Source organism: Mus musculus, chromosome 9, assembly GCF_000001635.26.
Source record: "Mus musculus strain C57BL/6J chromosome 9, GRCm38.p6 C57BL/6J".
In the NCBI taxonomy this organism is placed as follows: Eukaryota; Metazoa; Chordata; class Mammalia; order Rodentia; family Muridae; genus Mus; species Mus musculus.
In genome coordinates, this window is record NC_000075.6 from 86419294 (window position 1) to 86442945 (window position 23652).

Below are 23652 nucleotides of genomic sequence, written 5' to 3' on the forward strand. Positions count from 1 at the left end.
TCATGAAAGACATTATTCTGCTAGTATAAAACATGGGCTAGTAGGAACAAAACTCAATAAAATAAATTAACAATCAAAAAAGTTGGTGCTCGCCCACCTATGTAAATGCTGGTTGGAGCAAGAAGGGAAGGCACAAAAAAAAAATTCTTCAAAATGGTGAGCGCAATGTTGCTAGAAAGAACGAAGATTCTAAAAATATTGCATGACAGTTTTTCCTTTCTTTTTATGAGTGCTCAAGGAAATAAAGCCATAGTTACATTTGCTGTTTTCCTCTTTTAGACTACCATCTGGCCAGCCACACTTTCACTAGAAAAAGGCAATGGTACTAAAATAGTTAATGTACCACCCCATGTGTCACGAATGTGCCAGAGAGTTTACAGTTTGCTCCGTTATGCCCTGCAAAGAAAGGCACTAATGTCCTCAAATGACAGAAAATAGATGACTCAGAGCCTTGGGGGAAACACGGTCAAAAAGGGGAAAGGCACAATAAAAAAAAATCATATCATACAAGAGATAAAGTAATGAATCAAAGTCACTTATTAGACATGAACTCTCCCCCAAGCATCTGAAAGCAGTTTTTTTCCTTTCTAACCAAACACAGCAAAACTCAAATAAAAATAGTCAGTGATTATTTATTTATTTATTTATTTATTTATTTATTTATGCTTCCCAAGCATTTAAGAATGAGTGACTTGGTTGATAAAGTCCCTCTGCACTTCAGGTCACCAGATTCAGAAAACACTGGGTATGATAGTGTGCATCTATAATCTCAGAGCTCCTACCGCAAGACAAGAGCAGGGTTAAGAAACTGCGAGGAGCTCAATGGCCAGCTGGTCTGGCATATACAATGGCAAGACAAGCAGAGACCCTGCCTCAAAGAAGGAGTAGTGTGGTGAGACTAGATACCCAAGGCTATCCTCTTTTACGCATGTGCCAATGGCATACTCTCACAGACACACACACACAAAGATTTAAAACAAAGAGTGAGTACAGTAACAGGAAAAGCTCTCTACATTCTTCTAAGGTCCACAATAAAGGCAGTATAAAGATGCTTCATATAAGGAATATAAAATTTATCTATGTAACTGACCCAGTCCTTAGTACTCAAAACTAATCAAAAGAAAACTGAGCTGGGTGTGGTAGTGCATGCTGTAAACTCAGCATTCAGGAGGAATAGGCGAGAACCTGAGTTCCAAGTCAGCCTTGGCTTTGAGAGACCCTGTCTAAGGCAAACAAACAAACAAACAAACAAACAAAACAAAACAAAACAAAACAAAACAAAACAAAACCATCAAACAGAAAAATGAAAAATAAACCAGCAGCTGGCCTATCCTTCTTCCTTTTCTCTCTCTGATCCACAGGCAGGCAGGCTATGTATAAAGACTGCTTTGAGCTCTTTCCCAAGCCAGGAAGGCAGAACAGAGAGGTAGGCCTGGCTACAAGAGGGCTCAATCTTAGACAGGGATTTTAATCAAACCTTCAAACATTTGGGAAGAGAAAAGCCATGAAAAGAGGTACCAAACTCACATTCTCTTCTCAAAGAAAGAAAGAGAGAGAGAGAGAGAGAGAGAGAGAGAGAGAGAGAGAGAGGAAGGAAGGGAGGGAGGGAGGGAGGGAGGGAGGAAGGAAGGAAGGAAGGAAGGAAGGAAGGAAGGAAGGAAGGAAGGAAGGAAGGAAGGAAGGAAGAAAGTAAAAGCTAACATTGAAAGCAAAAGTAAACTGAGAAAACAGGAAGCTTTAAGGAGGGTATCATATCCTTCGGAGGAGGCATGACATGACAAAATTTTATGTACAATTTCCCATTCCAATACACTAATATGCAATTCTAGACAACCAAGGAGATTATCCTAGTGCATTTTCAGGGTTGGTGAGAGAGCCCAGTGAATAAGTTGACTTGCTGCTAAGCCTGAGAGCCTGAATTCAATCGCCAGGACATATGGAGGAAGAGAACTGACTCCCAGAGGTTGCCTCTGATTTCCACTCATGCACTGTGGCATAAGGACGATCTATTGAGCCTTTAGTGTTTAGATGGTATCATGTGGGCAAAAATCTAAATGTCAGTCCTGATAAAATTATGGAAATGGGCAAGACAGAAAACTCTAGGTCAGAATATAATTTTGCAGTGCCATTCCACAAAAGAATTGGATTATCCATTGAAAACTGTTAACTGTGCAAACATATTGAGTCAACAACTGCACCTCTTTAAACCCTTCTTATTAAAAACAAAGTACACATAACCAGAAAACAACCCGCAATAGTGTAGAGTGCTACATAAATTATAACAACAAAAGCAAGAATGCAAATATCCACCCATGAGAAAAAAAAAAATGGTTTCATCATTTACCTTATCTTTTTCATACAATCCGATACCCTGACATGGAAGACCTTTCTATGAAAGGGTTTTATTCACGTTAAGTGTGAAAGACTTATTCATATCCTCCAAACCATGTCCACGCAAGATGAATACAAGCAGGGACTGAACATCAATACTGCTTTTACTCATGGAGAGGGAGATGTTTCATAGTTTATACATATTCAACTTTCAGTTCATTTGAATCTTATATCTTACTCATGGAGAGGGAGATAACTTTCATAGTTTATACATATCCAACTTTCAGTTCATTTGAATCTTATATCTTACTCATGGAGAGGGAGATAAGTTTCATAGTTTATACATATTCAACTTTCAGTTCATTTGAATCTTATATGATCTGTGCTGCTTGGACAATTAAAACATAGCACTGATTCTAAAAACTGTCTTATTTACTACCCAGAAAGAAAATAAAAAAAAAACCTGGGATCTTTCTGTTCCTAGCCCACATCTGATCAAGCTCATCAGGGAGAACAAGGATAAACCTCCAACTGTCCAGCTAGAATACTTGATGTCTCCTGCTTTGTGGACTGTCAATCCTCAGACTTAGGTTTCTGCTTCACTTTCTCCACATTTCCATTTACCGCCATCTTAACTGAAGAACCTTCTTGTTTTTCAGGACAGACCTACAACCTGCCATCTACCTCATTTACTCACTTCTCTCTCCTTTATCTGCTACATCCTGGAATTCTGATCGGAATAGCACCTACTCCGCAAAGCTGCTTTAGCCTTAAGTGAGCTAGAAGCTCAGGCATGCACAGAAATCATAAAAATCTTCTAATGTTTTATATGGTTTTGTTTTTGTCTGCTTCCTCATGTTACTGAGGCAGTTGCAAGGCATGGATTCATCACTCACTGCTGTATCCTGAGAGCCTGCAAAGAACTTCAGACAGAGCGACAGAGCTCACAGTTGTTGCAGCCTGACTTAGCACCACAGCCATATGTACTGACAGCTGAGATTGTAATAAAAAGGCGAATTATTTACAGGAAAAGCAAGTTCACTACATATTGGTGGGAATCACCCATAATAACTCGATCTACTTGCAAAGCATATTATTTAGCAATGTGACTCCTAACAGCATCAAGTAGCATTTAACTAACATTGAATTCCTGGTGCCCACATGGTGATCGCAGCTGAAATGCAACGTGGAACAGAAAACCAAAAGCACAACTTACTCTTTATTCCTGCTTTTGATACAGGGCTGGTAGAGGACTTTGATGGCATTCCAGGCAGAGCCAGAGCCAGCTTCCAAGGAACTTTCCAACAGCGGGAACTTCCTGCTACAACTGGAACTTCTCAGAGGTTCGATCACCAAACTGTCTGAGTTCAAAACCCAGAGCTAAAGGATGGGAAGAGAAGTTCACAGAGGAGAATATTGCTATTCCATCTATATTGTATACCATCACCTCAAAAACAAACAAATAAACAAACAAACAAAAAACACAGGAAGCAACAGGAAAACATAGGTAGATAATGTATAAGCAAGGTACACTTTTAAATTTTACTCTTATTTTACTTTATGTAGTATTTGGGAGAGTAACGATATAATTTTTTTTAAATGATTAGGAAAAAGGCATCTATATAAATGGCAATGCTATAATTAATCTGAAATATTTGGAGCTCCCAGACATCAGTGAGGGGTCAAACAATGTAAGCAAAGACAGGCAAAGAGCAGAAAGAGAACAATAAAAATGTCCACGTGACTAATGTGGAGGAAGGTACATTGATGGGTTTCTAGGACACTCAACAGACAGAGCAAGGCGCTAACAGTAGTAGAACTTCCAGAGCAAGGCAAGGCAAAGCCTGTCGTTCAGGGTCAAGTCTCTGCAGAAGGGAGAACTGTAAGCCACAGGCATTCAACAGTTAGCAGCTGGGAGTGGGTGAACCGGCCTGATCAATGGACTGTGTGGGCCACAAGAATGTCCACCAGAAGAGACAAGTGAGTACAACTTTTATGTAGGGGGTAGATATCTGAACTTAAAATATACATATTCTAATACCATATTAAGCTATAAAGTCCTCTTCTAAAGAAGTAAAAAATTCATGTGCAGTGATTATTTTCTTGTAGCACTGCCTTTAGTAGCCACACAGTAGCATTGTAATCATTAAAGAATAGAATCCAACCTACATTTATACCAACAAGAAACAATCCTCACTGTTACTAAAACTCTTACTGAAACGCTAACCATGTAAGACTTGCTAACCATGTAAGACTTGCTAACCATGTAAGACTGTTTCATTTTTTCCACTAATAAACACCTGTGAGAATTCTTAGAAATGGTTGTATATGGACAGAAAATACATGATCTACGTATATCTATATAAGACTGTTACAATGATGGCCTTTGGAAAACATGACAGAATGAGGCTTGAGAAGTGGACAGGATAGGGGGAAAGCACTTTAGGTTCATCATATTGTCTAAACATATTTCAAAAATATATCCTACCAAAATAAGAAAAACAAAACGTTAATGTAAGAAAACTGAAAAATGATATTTCACCTAGAAAATCACCCAGGACAAGAAAACTAAGGCTAGGAACACGGTTCAAGCCATGAATTGTTTGATATGCAAGGCTGAGCACCCAAGTTTGATCCCCAGAGCCCATGTGAAAACCTGGGGCTGGCAGCATGTAGCTCTCAGGCAGAGACAGGTGGATTCCTGGGGCTCACTGGCAACTTCAATAGAATTAGCTGAGCTTCAGGCTTGGTGAGAGACTATCTCAAAAAAAAAAAAAAAAAAAAAAAGGAGGAGGAGGGGAGGAGCAGTTGAGGAAGATCTATACATCGACCCATGGTCTCCAACTACGTGTGTGCTCACACACACGTGCACACATAAAGGAAACAAACAAACAATAATTTCAAACTACAATACCACTATCCATTGGCTATTACTCTGTGAATATCCTAAAGACATTCTAATTCAACGCTGATCACCTAGTAAAGCACTCTGTATGGATTAACTAGTTGAAGAAAAGAGATGCAGAAGAAGGTATGGTCCAGGCTGTTTGGGTTTCCAAGGAAAGCAAAATTTCCTTGTGCAGAGCATCATTCTAAACAGAGGTGGGATGACTCTGGAGCCTGCAGGACATGGAGAGTGTAGATGCACCAAAGCCAGCATCTTCTTCCAAACCTGCTACAATTTCTCAAATGCCAAGCTGTCAGAGGCAGTCTGAAGCAGGAGTTACATAACGTTTTAATGCAAGAAGTAACAAATACAAAGAGACATGAGAATGCTACAGAGATGTGACACCTTCAGAAGAGCCATTACCAAGAGCGAAAAATAAAAAACAAAAAACAACAAAAAACAACAAACAAACAAACAAAAACACCTCACATCATTTTTAGTATGAGCTTCTAAAGAACAAATATTGGGGTTTCTTTCTGACTGCACCCCTAAAGAACCTAGGATGCACGGGCACCCAGTTATATGGTACTAAATGAAGTAAGCTTGATTCATGGGTTAACTGATATTAAACCGTTCTATGGTCATTTAATTTCCAGACTTGAGAGGTAAGAAAATAGAATGATGTGAACTAGCAGAATTTCTGAGACTCTGGATTACAAGGCCATAAAACGGATGAAAACGCTTCCTTACCAAGATGTACACTTTGCCATCCTGACCTTGAATCGTGAATCTGAAAGTACTTCTAGCAGAGGAGAGCTCCACCAGGCACTGGGCAATAATGCTCTGAAGGAACTGAGACCTGTTGTAACAGAAAGCAATCATCACCATGTGACAATCCCATGATCCTAACCAACAAGATAAGGCAGAAGGACTCACAGACACTAGTATTGTGTGCCAGGCCTTTCTGACCACCGTCTGTTCCTTTAAAGTCTTCCTTAATGTGCATTTTGGAATATTACAATGTATTTGTGTTTGTACCAGTCTCCTTAAAATTCACCCTGCTATCATTAATATATTTTCCATCCCATACATAACTATTCCCCTGTGATAGTTAATATTGACCAACAACTTGACAAGATGTAGAATAAACTGGGAGACAAACTTCTGGTCGTGTCTATGAGGGATTATCTGTATTAGAATAACTAAGATGAAAAGACCCATCTTTACTCTGGATGGCACCAGTCCATGCTCCAGGGTCCTGGACTGAATAAGAAGAGAAAGCAAGCTGAGTACCAGCATTTGTCACCCCCACTTCCTGAACTGTGTACAGTGTCACCAGCTGTCTTGAGGTCCTGCCACCATCACTTCCCTGCCATAAAGCACTCTGCTCTTGAGCTGTGAGCTGAAGTAACCTCTTCCTAAGTCACAGGTGTTAGTTATTTTTGTTACAGCAACAAGACACGTCATTGGTACACACCCTATCTGTTGAATTAAAACTCACTGACAACTTAACATTCATTCACACTGAATAGCACGTAGACAGGAAATAACTAAGGTGAGAAATTTCCTCCCAAAGACAGAATCAATGACAATTGTTTTCATTTAAGCTGCCTTGAGTGGCATTTCTAAGGTATAAAATCCAATCACATGTAGGAGGATAAAATTCAGTCTATATTCAGAATGTCATAACTTTTGGATATCGATAGTTAGCACACGTGTACTAATTTGCTTTCTGGTAATGTGATAAACACCATGACCAAAAAACAGAAAATGAGGAAGGCTTATTTAGCTTCCACTTTACAGTCCCTCACTGACCAAGTGAGAGTTACTCTTGCTGTGATAAAACACCATGACCAACGCCTCTAGGGGAGGAAAGGGTATATTTGGTGAGCACGTTCATAGCACAGTTCATCATCAAGTAAGTCAGGAGCTGATACAAAGGCCATGGAGGGGCACTGCTTTCTGTTTGCTTGGCCTGATTTCTTGTAGAACCCAGGAGCACCAGCTAAGGGATGGTACCACCCACACCCGATAGCCTAGGCCCTCCTCCATCAATCACTAATTAAGATAATGCCCTACAGGCTAGCCTACAGCCCAATCTTATGGAGGCACTTTCTCAATTATTTCTGATGACTATAGCTTGTGTCAAGCTGACATAAAACTAACCAGCACAGCTATCAAGGGAAGCCACGGCAGGAACTCAGGTAGAAGCGATGGAGAAAGGGTGCTCACTGGCTTGTTGCCCACGGCATGTTTAGCCTGCTTCTTTATGCCAGTTATGACCAACTGCCAAAGGCTGGCATTACCCACTCTGAGCTGGGCCCTCCCACACCAATCATCAGTCAAGACAATGTTCTGTAGACATGCCCACGGGCTAATCTGACAGAGACAAGACCTCTTTTTCCCAGGTGACTCCAGTGCGTGTCAAGTTGGCAAAAACTAACCAGTACAATATATTGCAGGTAACTTCTGTTTATGAAAAAACAGAGTGAAAGAAAACACTGATACTTTTAAAGGTTAAGTACCTGATTTCTATTTCCAAGTCAATATTAAAACCAGAACTAATATTCAAAAGCCTAAGGGTGGCAAATTAAAGGATCCTGGATATGTGGAACATAATAAGATCAGGGGGGAAAAATCTGTTGCAATTATATTTATATAAGGAATTTGTCTATAGCAACATATAAGCAAGAAATAGGTCTTCAAGTTGTGTATGTGTATGGTTTATTTCGTCCAATATTTACTCACAGAGACTTTAAAAAGAAAAGTCTGTTTCCTAACAGTTATGAGGAGCTACATGCTCACTCCATTGTGCCTGTCCTCAAATTATACAATAACTTGATATGCTATTTGTACCTTGGTATGTTAGGAAAACTTCCCTCAGATGGCCGGATAATTACCTCTGTCATGTAAAATTTGGTTGTTTCTGTAAAAAAAGAAAAAATTAAAAATCTTCTCAACACACTGATATCATAGACATACTTGCCCTAGGTTATGACCTTCCAAACTTTTTTTGTCTGACTAGTCAGCATACTGATAAAATTTGATTTCAATAATATTTTCCAAAAGTTGTTTTGTTTTGTTTTGTTTTGTTTGATGTCACTTCATCTTTGTTCAAGAGAGCTCCAAACTCCTGGTCACCAGGACAATGTTCAGAATCTATACCAATAAGACTTTACACACGAGAAGTCAGGGTCTCACAGTCTTGGCCCCAGACTAAGATCTTTATTCATTCTATTGACTAGCTACAAATCAGAGAGGCACTGAGGGAGACTTGTTAGGTACCCCAAAGCACAGAGTTGTAACAGTGGCATCATTATCTACCTGGAATCTCACTGTGTTCATACATAGCCCTCACCAAATCTGACTTTCTGTTTATTTTGTTGTTTATAAAAATAATTAAACGGTAGACTAGACATCTGCTAAACATTGATATAAATACGACCATCTTGGATTATTTAAAAATACATTTAAAAGTTTAATCTCATTAGTAACAAAGGAAATGTAGAACACATTTTTTTTTATCATTCATCAAAATATTTTTAGATGGTAGGTTGTATCATGGCATATGCTTATTAGAAATGGACAGGTTTACACACATATTGCTACCAGAATAGAAAAAGATTGCTGAGAGGTCTACTAGCCAAATTCTTAAAGTTATATGCATTGTTTAACATCATAACCATACTGGCCAATTTATCTTAAAGAAAATATGTAAAACACTTGCCAAACTACCAAGATGATAATACCAGTGTAAACATGGCAAAAACAAATTATAATCTCAAAGCTAAAGAAAGTTGTTACTTAGGCAACAGCATTTCAACATAATTGAAAATTTAAGCAGGTCAAATTAAAGCCCAGAAGTTGCCAGGCGGTGGTGGTGCATGCCTTTAATCCCAGCACTTGGGAGGCAGAGACAGGCGGATTTCTGAGTTCGAGGCCAGCCTGGTCTACAAAGTGAGTTCCGGGACAGCCAAGACTATTCAGAGAAACCCTGTCTCAAAAAACAAACAAACAAAAAAAAAAAAAAAAAATCCAGAAGTAATGAAAATGGTGTTTTCTTAAAGATAATTTGTCCATTTATAATAATACCAGAAAGTAGGGTTTTTTTACATTTCAATTGCTTAAGACACAGAAAAAGGTAAAAAAATAATAATTGATAAAAACATGCAGTGATTATTAAATGTTACTATATATCTAGAAACATGAACATACATTTTCTTTCACTTTTGTCAATTTCACCTTACTGTTTTGAGGTCCTACTGTCACATATAGAACTGAGTCATTTAATGTCACACAGTGACCTTTTAGGTCTCAGCTGTTGGCAATCATTAATTCCAGAGCCCCTAAGCCTGTTGGTTTCACATGGCAGGTACTCATTGGCCGTCACCCACGGCCAACCTTTCTTGAGCTTTCTGGAGTCACTTTCTTCTAGCTGGGTACAGTTAGAATTTCTCTTAATAGGAAACAGCCAGCGGCACTGTCTGCTTCTTTGTTGGGGGGCCTTTCAGTTGCTCTACAGTCCTGGGGTTAACAGGTATTGCTTTGTGCACACCGACAATTCCGTTCCCTCTCTTCAAATCTCCATTACGGCTGCTTCTTTGAAGGTGATCTGTCATTTTTTTTTCCCTTGGTTGCTTTAAAGATTTTTTTTTTCCTTTGCTTTTCACTCGGCAGCATGACCTTGATGCACATAGACACAGATTTCTTTTTACTTCTCTTACTTGGGCCTCTCCGAAATGGAAGTCATTGTGCTTCTTGAATCTGTAGATTGCCCGTTATCATTTCTTAGAACTCTCGGCGACTCTTCGTTCAAACTCAGCCCAAAGTAGCATCCTTTTCCTCTTTCCACAAAAAGTGTAATTAATTAAACACACAGTGGATCGCCTCATTCCACATTTCTGCTCATACCCCACACATTACCTTTGCGCTTCAGTGTGCATGGTTAAAGATTCTTCTCATCTTTCCTCTGCTTATAATTCTTGATTTAACTTGGATCTAGTCCCCTATCAACAACCCCCTGAACTGCCAGTGTCAATTATAAAGAAGTACAGCTTTAGAGATTCTATCACAAAGCTTTCATTCCGTGTCCAGCCACCTTCAGATCTTTTACACTGTTAAATATACAAAGCATGCTTTAGAGTTTATATACGATATTAAAATTCCAATAAAAAGTGTATTTCCACTGCTAGCTCTTGGTGATAGTTCCTGTTAACATTGTGACGAATAAGAAATGTCCCCACAGGGTCATGTGGAAGGCCAGAGGCCCAGCTGGTAGCAGTATTCTGAGAAGTTATGGAGCGTTTAGGAGGCCCTAGCTGGAGAAGGTTGCTTAGCAGGGTGGTCCTGGGAGGTTCTGTCTGTATCTTAGCCCCAAGTCCCAATGTTGGCTATGAGCTAAGCAGCCTCTACCACCCTAAGCCACTGTGATAGTGTTTCGTCTCTCTACAGGGCCACACTCAGCAGAGGCAAAGACTAAGGTGTCTGAAACCAGGAGGCAGAATAAATTCTGTTTCTTTACATTCTTCTCAGGTGTTTTGGTCACAGGTGTGGGAAACCATGATGAGGGTTTGCAGGGGTGATCCTGATTAACATATATGCCTAGTTAGCTTTTGTTGTACAACAAACATTGCACTTGAAACTCACATGAAAGAATCTGTTTTACAGCGAAGGCTTTGCCTCCAAAGGTGAGAGGCACCTGACTTTGACAGCAAGTCCTGACGTTTGTAGCCCCCAGTAGACAACGCTAAGTTAAATAACTGAAGTTCCCACAGTGGCTAAGACTGATCAACCCACACCTTTCTGGAAGGGGCAGCCTTTAGAAGCTCAGCTTCTTGTGGAGACAATGCTCTCTGTTCTGAGTCGGCTTTCAGTCCTGTCTGTACTTTCCAAAGAAATCAAAGCAAACATTACAGAGAACTGGCGCCTTGCCGGGAAGGTGTGCCTGGCTCTTTGGTGACTTTGCCTTGGTGGCAATTCCCTCATATACACTTCATATCCCTTTTCTCCTTCCTGCGTGCTATCCTAGACCCTGCATTAGCATCCTGCACTTCAGCCTAAAGAACTCAGCCTATCGGGGGTCTCTGTAGAACAGGTCTATTTATAACACTCTCTTTCTATAGATTTATCCAGGAACATTTCTATTTTCTCTGTAGCACTGAAGAATAACTTTTACTGGATTGAGTACCGTTGGGTAATGTTTTCCTGACAGCACTCTGTGTATCTTTCTTTGATGTCCCTTGGAGGTCACCAGTTTCCTGAGACTGAGTTCTCCTTAGCTGTGTTCTGAAGTCCCCTTCTGTTTGGTTTCCCCTCTGCACTTTGACCCTGTCTCATTCGCCACCTTTCAGCAGCTTCGCACCATCTGGGCTTCACTTAAATTCTTTCTCATAAAAATTATTATCTTCCACCATGTTTCTCTCATATTTTCAAAGTTGTGTTATGACATCTTTTTCTCCACCCATTCTGAGATTTCATTTACGTGTGTGCTGAAACCTTGATGCTGCCAGTCAGTGCTGGCGCACGCCTTTAATCCCAGCACTTGGGAGGCAGAGGCAAGCAGATTTCTGAGTTTGAGGCCAGCCTGGTCTACAATGTGAGATCCAGGGCAGCCAGGGCTACACAGAGAAACCCTGCCTCAAAAAAAAAAAAAAAAAAAAAAAAAAAAAAAGAAAGAAAGAAAGAAAGAAAAAGAAAAAGAAAAAGAAAAAGAAAAAGAAAAAGAAAGAAAAGAAAAGAAAAGAAGCCTTGATACCGTCCCCTAAGTCTAAGTTTCTGTTAATATGTTTTAGTCATTTCTCCTCTGTGTCCTTTGGATTGGCTATTTTTAATCAGCCTAAAAATTCAATACTTTTTAAAAAAATCTTCTATCTTCTCAAATCTGTGCTTTGGATCATCTAGTATTTTTTTTTCTTTCAGACACTATAGTTTTCAATTCTAAATTTATCTATTTGTTCTGTCTGTGAAATTTGACATTCAAAATTATTCAAAGATTTTTAAAAATTCTCTATTATTCATTATAGTTATTTCAACATATTAACTTCCAAATCTATATACATATTCAGCATCTGTAAAGTCCTTCTTTTTCTTGAGTATAAATAATTCCTTTCTGCTATGAAGATCTAATAATTTTCTATGTAATATGCTGGATCAACTATGGACTTTTGTCTCACTCTTTGTTTATCCATCCATAGAGTGGTCAGTTAGCCAGCTTGAACTTACATTGTGAAACAGTGTACCTACAGTGTGGTCACTAACTCTGCTCAGTCCCTTAAAAATAAGTTTTATATTTGTGTGTGTGTGTGTGTGTGTGTGTGTGTGTGTGTGTGTGCGCGCGCGTGTGCGTGCACGCACGCGAGCTCTCGCATGAACAGCACATATATGTGAGGGTCAGAGGACAATACACAGGTTTTCATTCTCTCTAACCACCATTTGTATTCAAGAGATTAAACCCAGGCTGTCAGGCTTCAGTTGCCCACTGAGCCATCTTGCCAGCCCTCTGTTTAGTTTTACAATGTTCATCAACTCCCTGGAGAATACTCACTGCACTAGATAATGTTAACTCCCCCGAAGTATTTGGGAAAAGGTTCTGCTCGAATATTGAAAGCCAGGAATGTGTTTTTACAAAGTTTGCCTTCTGTGGTGCGCAAGTCTCCAGAGGAAGAAAACCACCAGCAGATGCTAGGATTCCTATGAGCCAGAACCAGCAGAGCATGATAACCCTGAAGGTTCAGTACCTCACTGGTCACCGAAAGCTCTCTAGTTGGAGTTAAGGCCCATTCAAAAAGAAGAAAACCACTTATCAGTGAGTGCATATCATGTGTGTTCTTTTGTGATTAGGTTACCTCACTCAGGATGATATCCTCCAGATACATCCATTTGCCTAGGAATTTCATAAATTCATTCTTTTTAATAGCTGAGTAGTACTCCATTGTGTAAATGTACCACATTTTCTGTATCCATTCCTCTGTTGAGGGGCATCTGGGTTCTTTCCAGCTCCTGGCTATTATAAATAAGGCTGCTATGAACATAGTGGAGCATGTGTCCTTCTTACTGGTTGGAACATCTTCTGGATATATGCCCAAAAGAGGTATTGCGGGATCCTCTAGTAGTACTATGTCCAATTTTCTGAGGAAGCGCCAGACTGATTTCCAGAGTGATTTTACAAGCTTGCAATCCCACCAACAATGGAGGAGTGTTCCTCTTTCTCCACATCCTCGCCAGCATTTGTGGTCACATGAATTTTTGATCTTAGCCATTCTGACTGGTGTGAGACAGAATCTCAGGGTTGTTTTGATTTGCATTTCCCTGATGATTAAGGATGTTGAACATTCTTTCAGGTGCTTCTCAGCCATTCAATATTCCTCAGTTGAGAATTCTTTGTTTAGCTCTGTGCCCCATTTTTTAATGGGGTTATTTGATTTTTCTGGAGTCCATCTTCATGAGTTCTTTATATATATTGGATATTAGTCCCCTATCCGATTTGGGATAGGTAAAGATCCTTTCCCAATCTGTTGGTGGCCTTTTTGTCTTATTGACAGTGTCTTTTCCCTTACAGAAGCTTAGCAATTTTATGAGGCCCAGAAACTTAGAATACCCAAGATACAATTTGCAAAACACACGAAACTCAAGAAGAACGAAGACCAGAGTGTGGACACTTCGCCCCTTCTTAGAATTGGGAACAAAACACTGACGGAAGGAGTTACAGAGACAAAGTTTGGAGCTGAGACGAAAGGATGGACCATCCAGAGACTGCCACACCGGGGGATCCACCCCATAATCAGCCACCAAACGCAGACACTATTGAATACACCAGCAAGATTTTGCTGAAAGGACCCTGATATAGCTGTCTCCTGTGAGGCTATGTCAGTGCCTGGCAAACACAGAAGTGGATGCTCACAGTCAGCTATTGGATGGAATACAGGGCCCCCAATGGAGGAGCTAGAGAAAGTACCCAAGGAGCTAAAGGGCTCTGCAACCCTATAGGTGGAACAACAATATGAACTAACCTGTACCCCCAGAGCTCGTATCTCTGGCTGCATTATGTAGCAGAAGACGGCCTAGTCAGCCATCATTGGGAAGAGAGGCCCCTTGGTCTTGCAAACTTTATATGCCCCAGTACAGGGGAATGCCAGGGCCAAGAAGTAGGATTGGGTGGGTAGGGGAGCAGGGTGCGGGGAGGGTATAGGGAACTTTTGGGATAGCATTTGAAATGTAAATGAAGAAAATACCTAATAAAAAATTGGAAAAAGAAAAAAAAAAGGAAGAAAACCATTTCTGGTACTAGAAACCATGCCAACTAGGCAGGGCTAGTGAAACCATGGGCACTGGTGGAGAACTTACAACCACTACATACTAGACCAGCATAATCCCTAAATACATTCTAACATGTGTCTTTATACTCACAGATAAGTGCAGTTCTCATGCAGGAACAGTCTCTTTAAAAGCCTTAATTTTTTAAAACTGTTACATAAAGGGCCATGTTCATGCTCAGGCAAGGAAGCAGAGAGGCTATGTTCAGGTGCATCTCTACAGCGCATGCTCAGACAAGGAAGAGGCAAGGGTAATATGTTCAGGAGTATCTCCAAGGCGCATGCTCCCTTCTCTGCTTACTCAGACAAAGTAACTACCAGTAAGATTACAGTGACTAAACAAATACACAGAAACCACTATCTGCTTTCCCTTAAGTACACAGCTGTAGTTACATCTTCTAATTAATTGTATTAAAAATGATGATTCACTACCGATAAAATTACAGTATGTTGTTGCTCTTTAGACATTTTAAACTGTATCTTTAAACAGCATTTTAATTACCACAGATTTCATTGTTATAGATTAAAGTAGTATAAGAGAGAGTTTATGGAAAGTGTAATACCACTGAGAAAAAGACGAGGACATAAAGCCAGCCGTGGGCCGGGAAGGCGCTTCCAGGCAAGTTCAGCAACCTGATTTTGACCCCTGGAAATTGTGTACAGGTGGAAGGAATGACCCAGCTCCACAACATTCTTCTGACCTCCACATTCCTTTGTGCATATGCACTTACAAATAATAAATAAAAATCAAACAAACAAACAAGCAAACAAACAAAGAGGGAAGCTAGAGAGATGGTCCAGGAGTTAAGAGGACCCAGGTTCAATTCCCAGCACCTACATCAGGGCTGGCAACCATCTGTAATTCTAGTTCCAGGGAATCAGATACCTTGTGACTTTGACTTCTGCAGGCACTAGGCACACAGGTGATGCACATGCATGTATGCAGGCAAAACACTCATGCACATACAATAAAATTTAAAAGCCTTTATGAAAAGTAAAAATAAAGATTACAGAACAAAGTATAAAACCCATAATGTGTTTCATAGTATTTCAACAAGGTCCCCCTCCCCCAATGCCAAAGTAGGGCCCTGAGAAGAGCAGCAGTGAAGAAAAACATCTTTTCCATCTCTGGGCACTAACTCTTTAGACTGGAGAACTGTGTTAAGAAAAAGTCTCCAACCTTCCTTATGTTGGAACTAAGTATAAATTCTATACACTACAAAGAGAACATCGACCATTGAAGACAACCCACAGCTTCTCAATGCTAACTAGCACTTGTAAAGGTCAGAACATACAAACACACTGGCACACTGGGTGAAACATTAGGTGATTTCTATTCTTTAAATCATCCATTATATCAAATAAATTAATTATGTGCCTTTCCCACATACTGACTATAAAATCTGTTTGGCTATTAAGTAGGAGGGCAGTCATTTCAGCCTTGTGTTATGAAATTCCTACCTGATGACATGGTCTCTCCCAACGTTACCTTGCAACGCTTACAAATGACTTTGGTATTTGCTTTTGGTTCCTGTAGAAGAGAAAAATGTCATTTAAATGTCATTCAACTTTTCTTAAAAGGAATATATAATTTTAACAGAGTCCCCAGGGTATACATTGAACTTTACATTCTACTCTGCCCTTGAGTAAATACTAGGAATGCATTTAGCTTGTGTGCATAATTCACAGGCACAGAGATCATTTTTCTCCTGTCCAAAGACAGAATAATACATAGATTGCCTTTTACAATCCTAGCCACTTCTTGGCAATCCTAGCATTGCTGAATACTCTGAGCAAGCACTTCATCCTTCTAAAGAGTGGGCAGATGGGTGGGTGACAATGGCAATGGGCGATGGCTTACCCTAACTCAGAGAGTACAGAATACATAAGGCTTAGAGTTTTAACTCATACACTGACTCTGCGTCCAGCATAATTTCTGTAAAAGCAACCTACGAATCATAGCCACCCATAATTCAGAAGTTAAAAATACCTAAGCTGTTCATGTAATTCTATTTATTCCATTTAAGATATGCACTGTAACTGTAGAGATGGGTAGTGAGACAAATTCCTGAAACATTCTCAAACTTCCAAATTCCAAAGTCAGCAGGATGAGGCTTAAACGCCGGCATTCATCGAATCAGTAACGAGTGTACTTTTGGAGACCCACAGTCGTTCCTCATTAAAGCTACATAGTGTTCTTCATGCAGACACACATCATGATGTGGTAGATGTCATAAAAAAAGTGAGCTAAGGAAGCTGACGTAGTGTTATTTAGTTAGAATCGCAACATTTATAAAGCCTGGGCTACATAGCAAGTTCCAGACTACCTTGGTTAACACAATGAAACCTTGACTAAAAATAAATAAATAAATAAAACTTTAATTTAAAAATAGGAAGGGAGGCTAGAGCGATGGCTCAGTGGTTAAGAGTGCTAGCTGTACTTCCAGAGGACCGCAATTTGATTCCCAGCACCCACATTGGCAGTATACAACCACATGATGGCTAACAGATATCCATAACTCCTCTAGCCTCTACTAGGCCCTGCATGTACTGGCTAAACAGACATACGTACAGGCAAAACACCGTACACATAAAACAAAAATGAAGGAAAATGATAATAATAGAAAAAAATACACATCTTATATTAGCTCAAGGCTAGTGGAAAGCAACTGTACAGGTCCTATTGAGGTTTCTATGACTCATTCCTTCACTCAGCTTTAAATCCACTGTTAGTAGAAACCCACAGCTGCCCAATGGCTGCTCTCCACAAGGACTCCTGAGGAGAGTGCCTTCGATAACTCGAAACCTATACATTTTTCTCTAGCTTCAGAATTTACACAGCTTCTTTGATCATTCTCTACAACTCCCAGCTAATGAAACTACCAAATATAATCTCTTCAAGCCTGCTCATGATGCCTCTGGCACTAACCAGGCACAGTCCCCATGCAAAGCCCACAGGTCATACCATGTCTAGGCGTCAACCACATTAAACGCAGCGCAACACAGAGAACAGGTGCAGAGCCTTGCTACATCAGATCACTGGACAAAGTCATTCCCATCAGAAGCAACAGAACCCCAGCCTGAACCAAAGGGAGTGTCAAACTGCTCATGCCCAGAAAGGAAAGAGCTTGCGAAGCCAGACAACTCACTCTTTAAGGCCGAGATCGCCAGGCTCAGGCTAAGAATCTAAATACCCATCCAGCCTCCAATTGGTATTAAAGCTATCCATTTTTAATGTCTTGTTGTATAAGAAGAATATAAATGAAGGGTTTTACTAGACCACTGAAGCCAGAAAGGATTTCCTTTAACTCAACTCAGACCAGAAAATGGGACTGTGTGTGTGTGTGTGTGTGTGTGTGTGTGTGTGTGTGTGTGTGTTTGTGTGTGTGTGTGTGTGTGTGTGTGTGTATGTGTGTGTATGTGTGTGTGTGTGTGTGTGTGTGTGTGTGTGTGTGTGTGTGTGTGCGCGCGTGCCCAGGGAGGCCAGAAGAGAGTGATGAACTCCCTGGAGAAGGAATTGCAGACAGTTGTGAGCTGCCTGGGTTGGACCTAAACTTGGGTCATCTGCAAAAAGCATTCTCAACTGCTGTGTCACTGTTTTAACTTTCAATAAATATATCTTATTGTTTGTTTATTTTTTAAAAAAAGATTGTAACTTTATAAGAGATGGATAATCAGAATTTATCAATAAAAAGCAAATCACCCCAGTCAAATATGTGGATTTTGATTCAAATAAACCTACTAAAAATACTTTGAAGACAATATGATTTGTATATGGTCTGATTTTATTAGGCATGATAATGCTATTTTTAAATAGCATTTTTAAATCCCCATTTTTTGACCTACACATATACTAAAACACATAGGGAGAAATGATATAATACTATAATCTGCTTTAATCATTTGAGCAAGAAAAAAGAGGGCAAATGAAACATGCATTGTGATTATAATGATCCATGTTTGTGGAGATATTATTGATTTCACAGAAGACATTTCTTAATTCTAAAAATTATGAAATCAGTGCCCAAAATGTAAAAGATAAAGTCTGTCTTGGCCATATTTTCCAGTAGTAATCACTCCAAATTCAATTTTGCTTCTTTTAAAAAATAAAATGAAGTGTGACTGTATTGTCTAAGTCTTTGTTGTTTTTACAAGATGAGATCAGGCTGGCTTTGAACTCCTGAACTCAGATATCTTCCTATCTGTGTCTTTCTCCAGTGTAGCTAAAACCACAGGCATAATAACTCCCATGCCTAGCTTCTGTTTCCTAAATTTGGAATCATATTATGACTTTTATGGAAGATTGGGGTCCACCCTTATTATCTTAATATAAGATGTAAAATATCCAATATGTTGGGATGCCCAGAAAATAATATCAGAAATGACAAGTGATTCACAACACTGGCTTCTGCAGAGGGCTTTTGAAACTAGAAAACACAGACTGCTGCATAAATGAGACACAAATAATATTATAAATACAAGGAGGGATGGACGAATGAGCGCACATGAGGCTCTATGTGTGTGCTGCTCTCAAACTCCGACCTTTTTAATTAAAATACTCTAGCATGTTGATTCCGTTTAAATACAAGCTCCACTTTGCAAGGCATTTTTTTTCTCTAGCTAAGCTTCAAGAAGATAATAAAACAAAGTTGTGTAATGAAACCGCCTAACACTGTGGGAATGTAGGAATGCTACAGAGCAAACCTCAAAGACGGACACGGTTGAGGACTAATTAAATCAATATATCTGAGAGATGGCAGTGGTGCCCCAAGTGCTGGATTAGCATCCTATCCAGGATTTTATTTTCTTTTGTGTTGTTTCAGTTTCTAAGGACCCTTGATATTGTCTCGCATTCATACACACACAGAAAGAAAATGTTTCCCAAGAGATACCATTAGAATGTTGTGTCACCATGTGACATTTCCAAAGCCGGCTGGATGGCGAGGCCGGGTGATATGAGGAATAGGTTTTCAATAGCACAGAGCAGCCTTGCTCCCACCGGAGCCTTGAGAGCAGTGTTTAAGCAGTGGCTCCAAATTTATGTTACTATTTTGGTCACAGGCACTCTTTCAACTGCGACAATATGCAATTAAAGTGAAACTTCCATCCAGACCAACTTGAAAACAATCTTGTCACAAGCACCTTGTCATGACAGCTACTTCCCATAGTCCCCTAACAGTGAAAACTGCAATGTCTAAATATAAGACCCTTCCTTTAATATACAAAGTACAGGACTACCGTTTACCAGGACAAGAAATTCTTTAAAAGGAATTTCTTTAAAAGGGTCTAACATGAGTGACAAGTGATGAGTGGAGGATATATTTTGTCACAGTTTATCCAAAAAGAGAAACTCTGTTTCTCTTCCTAATTCATTCCCCCTTGTTTTTCCACTCACTCCTTCTAATACTTTGCAAGTCGGTGGCTTAGCTATAAAAATGAAAACATGTGGACACAAATTATCTAAATTTAGATGAAAATATATATTTAAGCCTATGGTGTTAATCTATATTAATACATACACACAACCACATATATATATGTGTGTGTGTGTATATATATATATATAATCTATGGCATTAATCTATATAATCATTCACCTGTTACAAAGACAGAGTGCTTTACAGTAAGCCCGACCGACAAGTGGATTTCTTTCTGCAGCAAGGCGAGGCACTAAGAACCCGTAGCTGACAGCAATCTGAGTGTACGACCCCTTCCCCTCATCTTCCTCACAATGTCCTTCTAAGCTAGCTGTGACTTCCAGCTGTCCAGCCGCCACAGGCTGCAGCTTTTATTACACGGAAATTAACTGAGTTCTAACTGAAACTAAAAACGCAATGCTCCTGTTTCTGCCAGTAAGGATCACCGTTGAAACGAAAGCTGTCCAGCATTGATTTTCTTGATGTTTCAAATTATCTCTCTATTGAGTGGCCATCAGGGCCAGAACGCCTTACAAGAACCATACCAACCCCTGTTGATCTCCCCTCAAAGAGGAGTAAACCATTTATTTTGGGGGTGAGAGGAAGCTGTCTTCTCCTTAAAACAAACTGTGTAAGGAGAGCATGTGACCCCATCTGCTAAGTACCAGTGTAGGCCCCATAGCTTAGGTTAGTCTCGCTCACCTGTTTCTTTTCCTTTTTTTTCTGATGATATCTGCTTTTCCAACAACAATAAAAAGTCTAGGCCCGGGCTGGTGAGATGGCTCAGTGGGTAAGAGCACCCGACTGCTCTTCCAAAGGTCCAGAGTTCAAATCCCAGCAACCACATGGTGGCTCACAACCATCTGTAACAAGATCTGACTCCCTCTTCTGGAGTGTCTGAAGACAGCTATAGTGTACTTACATGTAATAAATAAATAAATCTTTAAAAAAAAAAAAAAAGTCTAGGCCTTGGGCAAACACAGTAAGATAATCGCAAAGTGGATATCCTGAGCTAATACTCCTGCACTTTTACTAAGACTTTTGAGATTAAAATGCACAGATGATTATAATGTCCAGAAAGCAGGGCATTTGGTATGGGAAATGATAGCACACTCAAATCCATGCAGGAATGTTCTTCCAGATTCTACTAGCTGCTTGAGTTTAAAGTTCTTACTTTATCCGAAGAGCTGGAGAATGGAAGGAAGCAGTTAAAAATAATGAATTTGGGCTTTTTAAGAACAAGCTCTTCAACAAACCCTGAATTAAAAGCAGGGAAACTGGTATCTAAATCAGCCTCTTAAGCATGTATTTTGAAAAGATTTTTTTTTTTTCAGTGCAACTCTTACCTGCTCCAAATCACTTTTCAAATTCACTAAGAAGAAAGAGTCCCCAATAAAACAGTCATTTTCTCTCGGATGAAGAGGCCTATTAGCAAAGGGGTCGGGATGGCAGCACCACTCTCCGACCAGAGCGCTCCAGTTCTCACTGGGCAGGGGGAGCACCCTGAGGAGTTTCCTAGTGGAAAGAAGAAAACAGCATCTTTTTATTTCACTATACAAAAGGCAACATTTTCTTAATTAAATCAGCATGAAAGATGAAGGAAGCTCATTAGCCACATGCTTGCAATGTCAATTTCCCCCAATTATGAAAGTAATATATGCCTCATATAGACAATGTTTTACAAAATATAAACAGGCAGAGAAGTCTCCCTTTGCTCCCTACTCGAAAATCAGCCACTCTAATGTGACAGAGACTTAGTAACCATCCTCTTCATGAACACTGCATGGACACATGAAGGGCCTATGCCCTGAGTCACTGCATGCAGGTATGGCTGGTCTCTGTACCCTGACAAGACATAGTCTGACACTGCATGCATGCCTGGGAGACATGTTCCCTGAGAAGACACACATAGATACTGCATACACACATGACAGGCCTGTGCCCTGAGAAGACACCCACAGTTATTACATACACACATGGCAGACCTGTGCCCCAAGAAGACACACACAGAAATTGCATGTGTTTGATAACTTTTTTTTGTTGTTTTTGTTTTTTTTTTGTTTTTTGAGACAGGGTTTCTCTGTGTAGCTCAGACTGTCCTGAAACTCACTCTGTAGACCAGGCTAGCCTCGAAATGATAACTTGATAACAAAGGTTATCAGCTGGTGATGGTAAAGTTGAAATTTTGTTTAAGGTCACACCTACTGTTTCTCTCACTAGAAAAATACAAATAAATTAATATATATTTAGAAGACCAGAGTTAAAATATTTAATATATGAGTGTATCATTTCCATTAGCCCAATTTTTTTAATTATTTCCCCCTCCCGCCATATTAGCCATTTTTCTTAGATTCTCCCAATCATCTATGAGTATTAAAAAACGGCAATGGCAGATTAGAAGACTTAGGCCATTTAATTTGAAACTCTACGGGACAAAACTGGGCAAAGGAATGCTAACTGAAATGGGACACCCCGGCATCATTCCGACTGCAGAGCCTAGGCGGGTGCTACAGGTGATTCAATCGGCACACATTTCTGAGAGCTCGCTATGGGACGGGTAATATGCTGGCCTGGTATCTGACACCCAAGCACATACATACAGTCTCTTTCTTGTGAAGGCACTCCAGTAGAAAGTATAGACGACATTCAGCAAGCGAAGGCATGCGTAAGAAAGCTCATAATAAAGTAATGAGGGGGAGGGAGAGAGTACAGATCCCATTGAAAATGTGGAAAAAGCAACCGCTCCCTTCTCAACCATGCATTCCCACGGCAACACAGGATCTACACTTTATTTTTAAGGGATTCAGAGTACTCCCAAACCAGCCCATGACTACAGGGTGGATAGACAGAGAGGACCAAAGCCATACTCCCGTTTAATCAACTTTAGAGAACAGGCAACATCTGAGTTGGCCTTTGAAAGATAATAAACCTGGGGTTCCACGGGCAATGAAAGGAATTTAGGGCACTGGAAGAAACAACATCAAGGCAGGCACTACTCTTTATCTTTGTGCTGTATTCCCGCTGTTTGACACACTTCTTAAGTATTTCCTGGAGTAGTAAATCTTAGTAAGTCTGACATGTGAGGCTCCTGGATGGATCTGCTGCATCCTGGGTACAAGAATTAACAAACCTTTTCCCTTGCTGCCAGAGTACCTGACCTTTGGAACAACCGCCAAGCTTCGTTACCCTGGAAACCAGGTATGATCCTAGGCATCACATGTATTGCTAGGCAACACTGCTTACAGAAAAAAAAAAAATCCATGATTGGGAAATCGCATCTTACCAGGAAGACCTATGAATGAGCTGCACACAGCTGGTAAGGATGCATGCTTGGAACTTCCCTGAATGCTGTCACCCTGGTAAAACCTTAAAAGCCACAACTAAAGGATTGTGATGAAACACTGTCTGATTAGGGTAGGAGATACTTCTCAGCCAAAGCAGCAACTACCTGCCATGGATCTTGTACTCTGTACCTGGAACAATATCGTACAAGGAGACAAGGGTCCCCCAATGAGAATGTGAACAATTACTCGCGTGGACTGCAGCAGAGCCCACGCAAGAGAGGAATTCTTGAGCTGCCCAGCCAGCCAGCAACCTATGTATCCTATAGTAATCTTGAGAATGTGCATGTGTAGAAGCACTGAATAAGACCCGTGGTGGCATTGCACACACCTTACCATAGTGAATGCTCAAGACGCTTTGTGAG

The 23652-nt window shown here is 40.1% G+C and overlaps 1 protein-coding gene across 2 annotated transcripts in view; it reads right to left on the reverse strand.

Annotated features, from left to right (window-relative positions):
- Ube2cbp (ubiquitin-conjugating enzyme E2C binding protein) overlaps nt 1–23652 on the reverse strand; it is a 157743-nt gene that overhangs the window by 112060 nt on the left and 22031 nt on the right. For both annotated transcript variants that reach the window (NM_027394.2, XM_006511432.4), the window contains 5 exons: nt 21293–21461; nt 15991–16060; nt 8075–8144; nt 5969–6077; nt 3548–3711 (listed from right to left, as the gene is read on the reverse strand). In NM_027394.2, the coding sequence (NP_081670.1) occupies nt 3548–3711; nt 5969–6077; nt 8075–8144; nt 15991–16060; nt 21293–21461 (582 nt within the window). The remainder of the gene's footprint in view (nt 1–3547; nt 3712–5968; nt 6078–8074; nt 8145–15990; nt 16061–21292; nt 21462–23652) is intronic.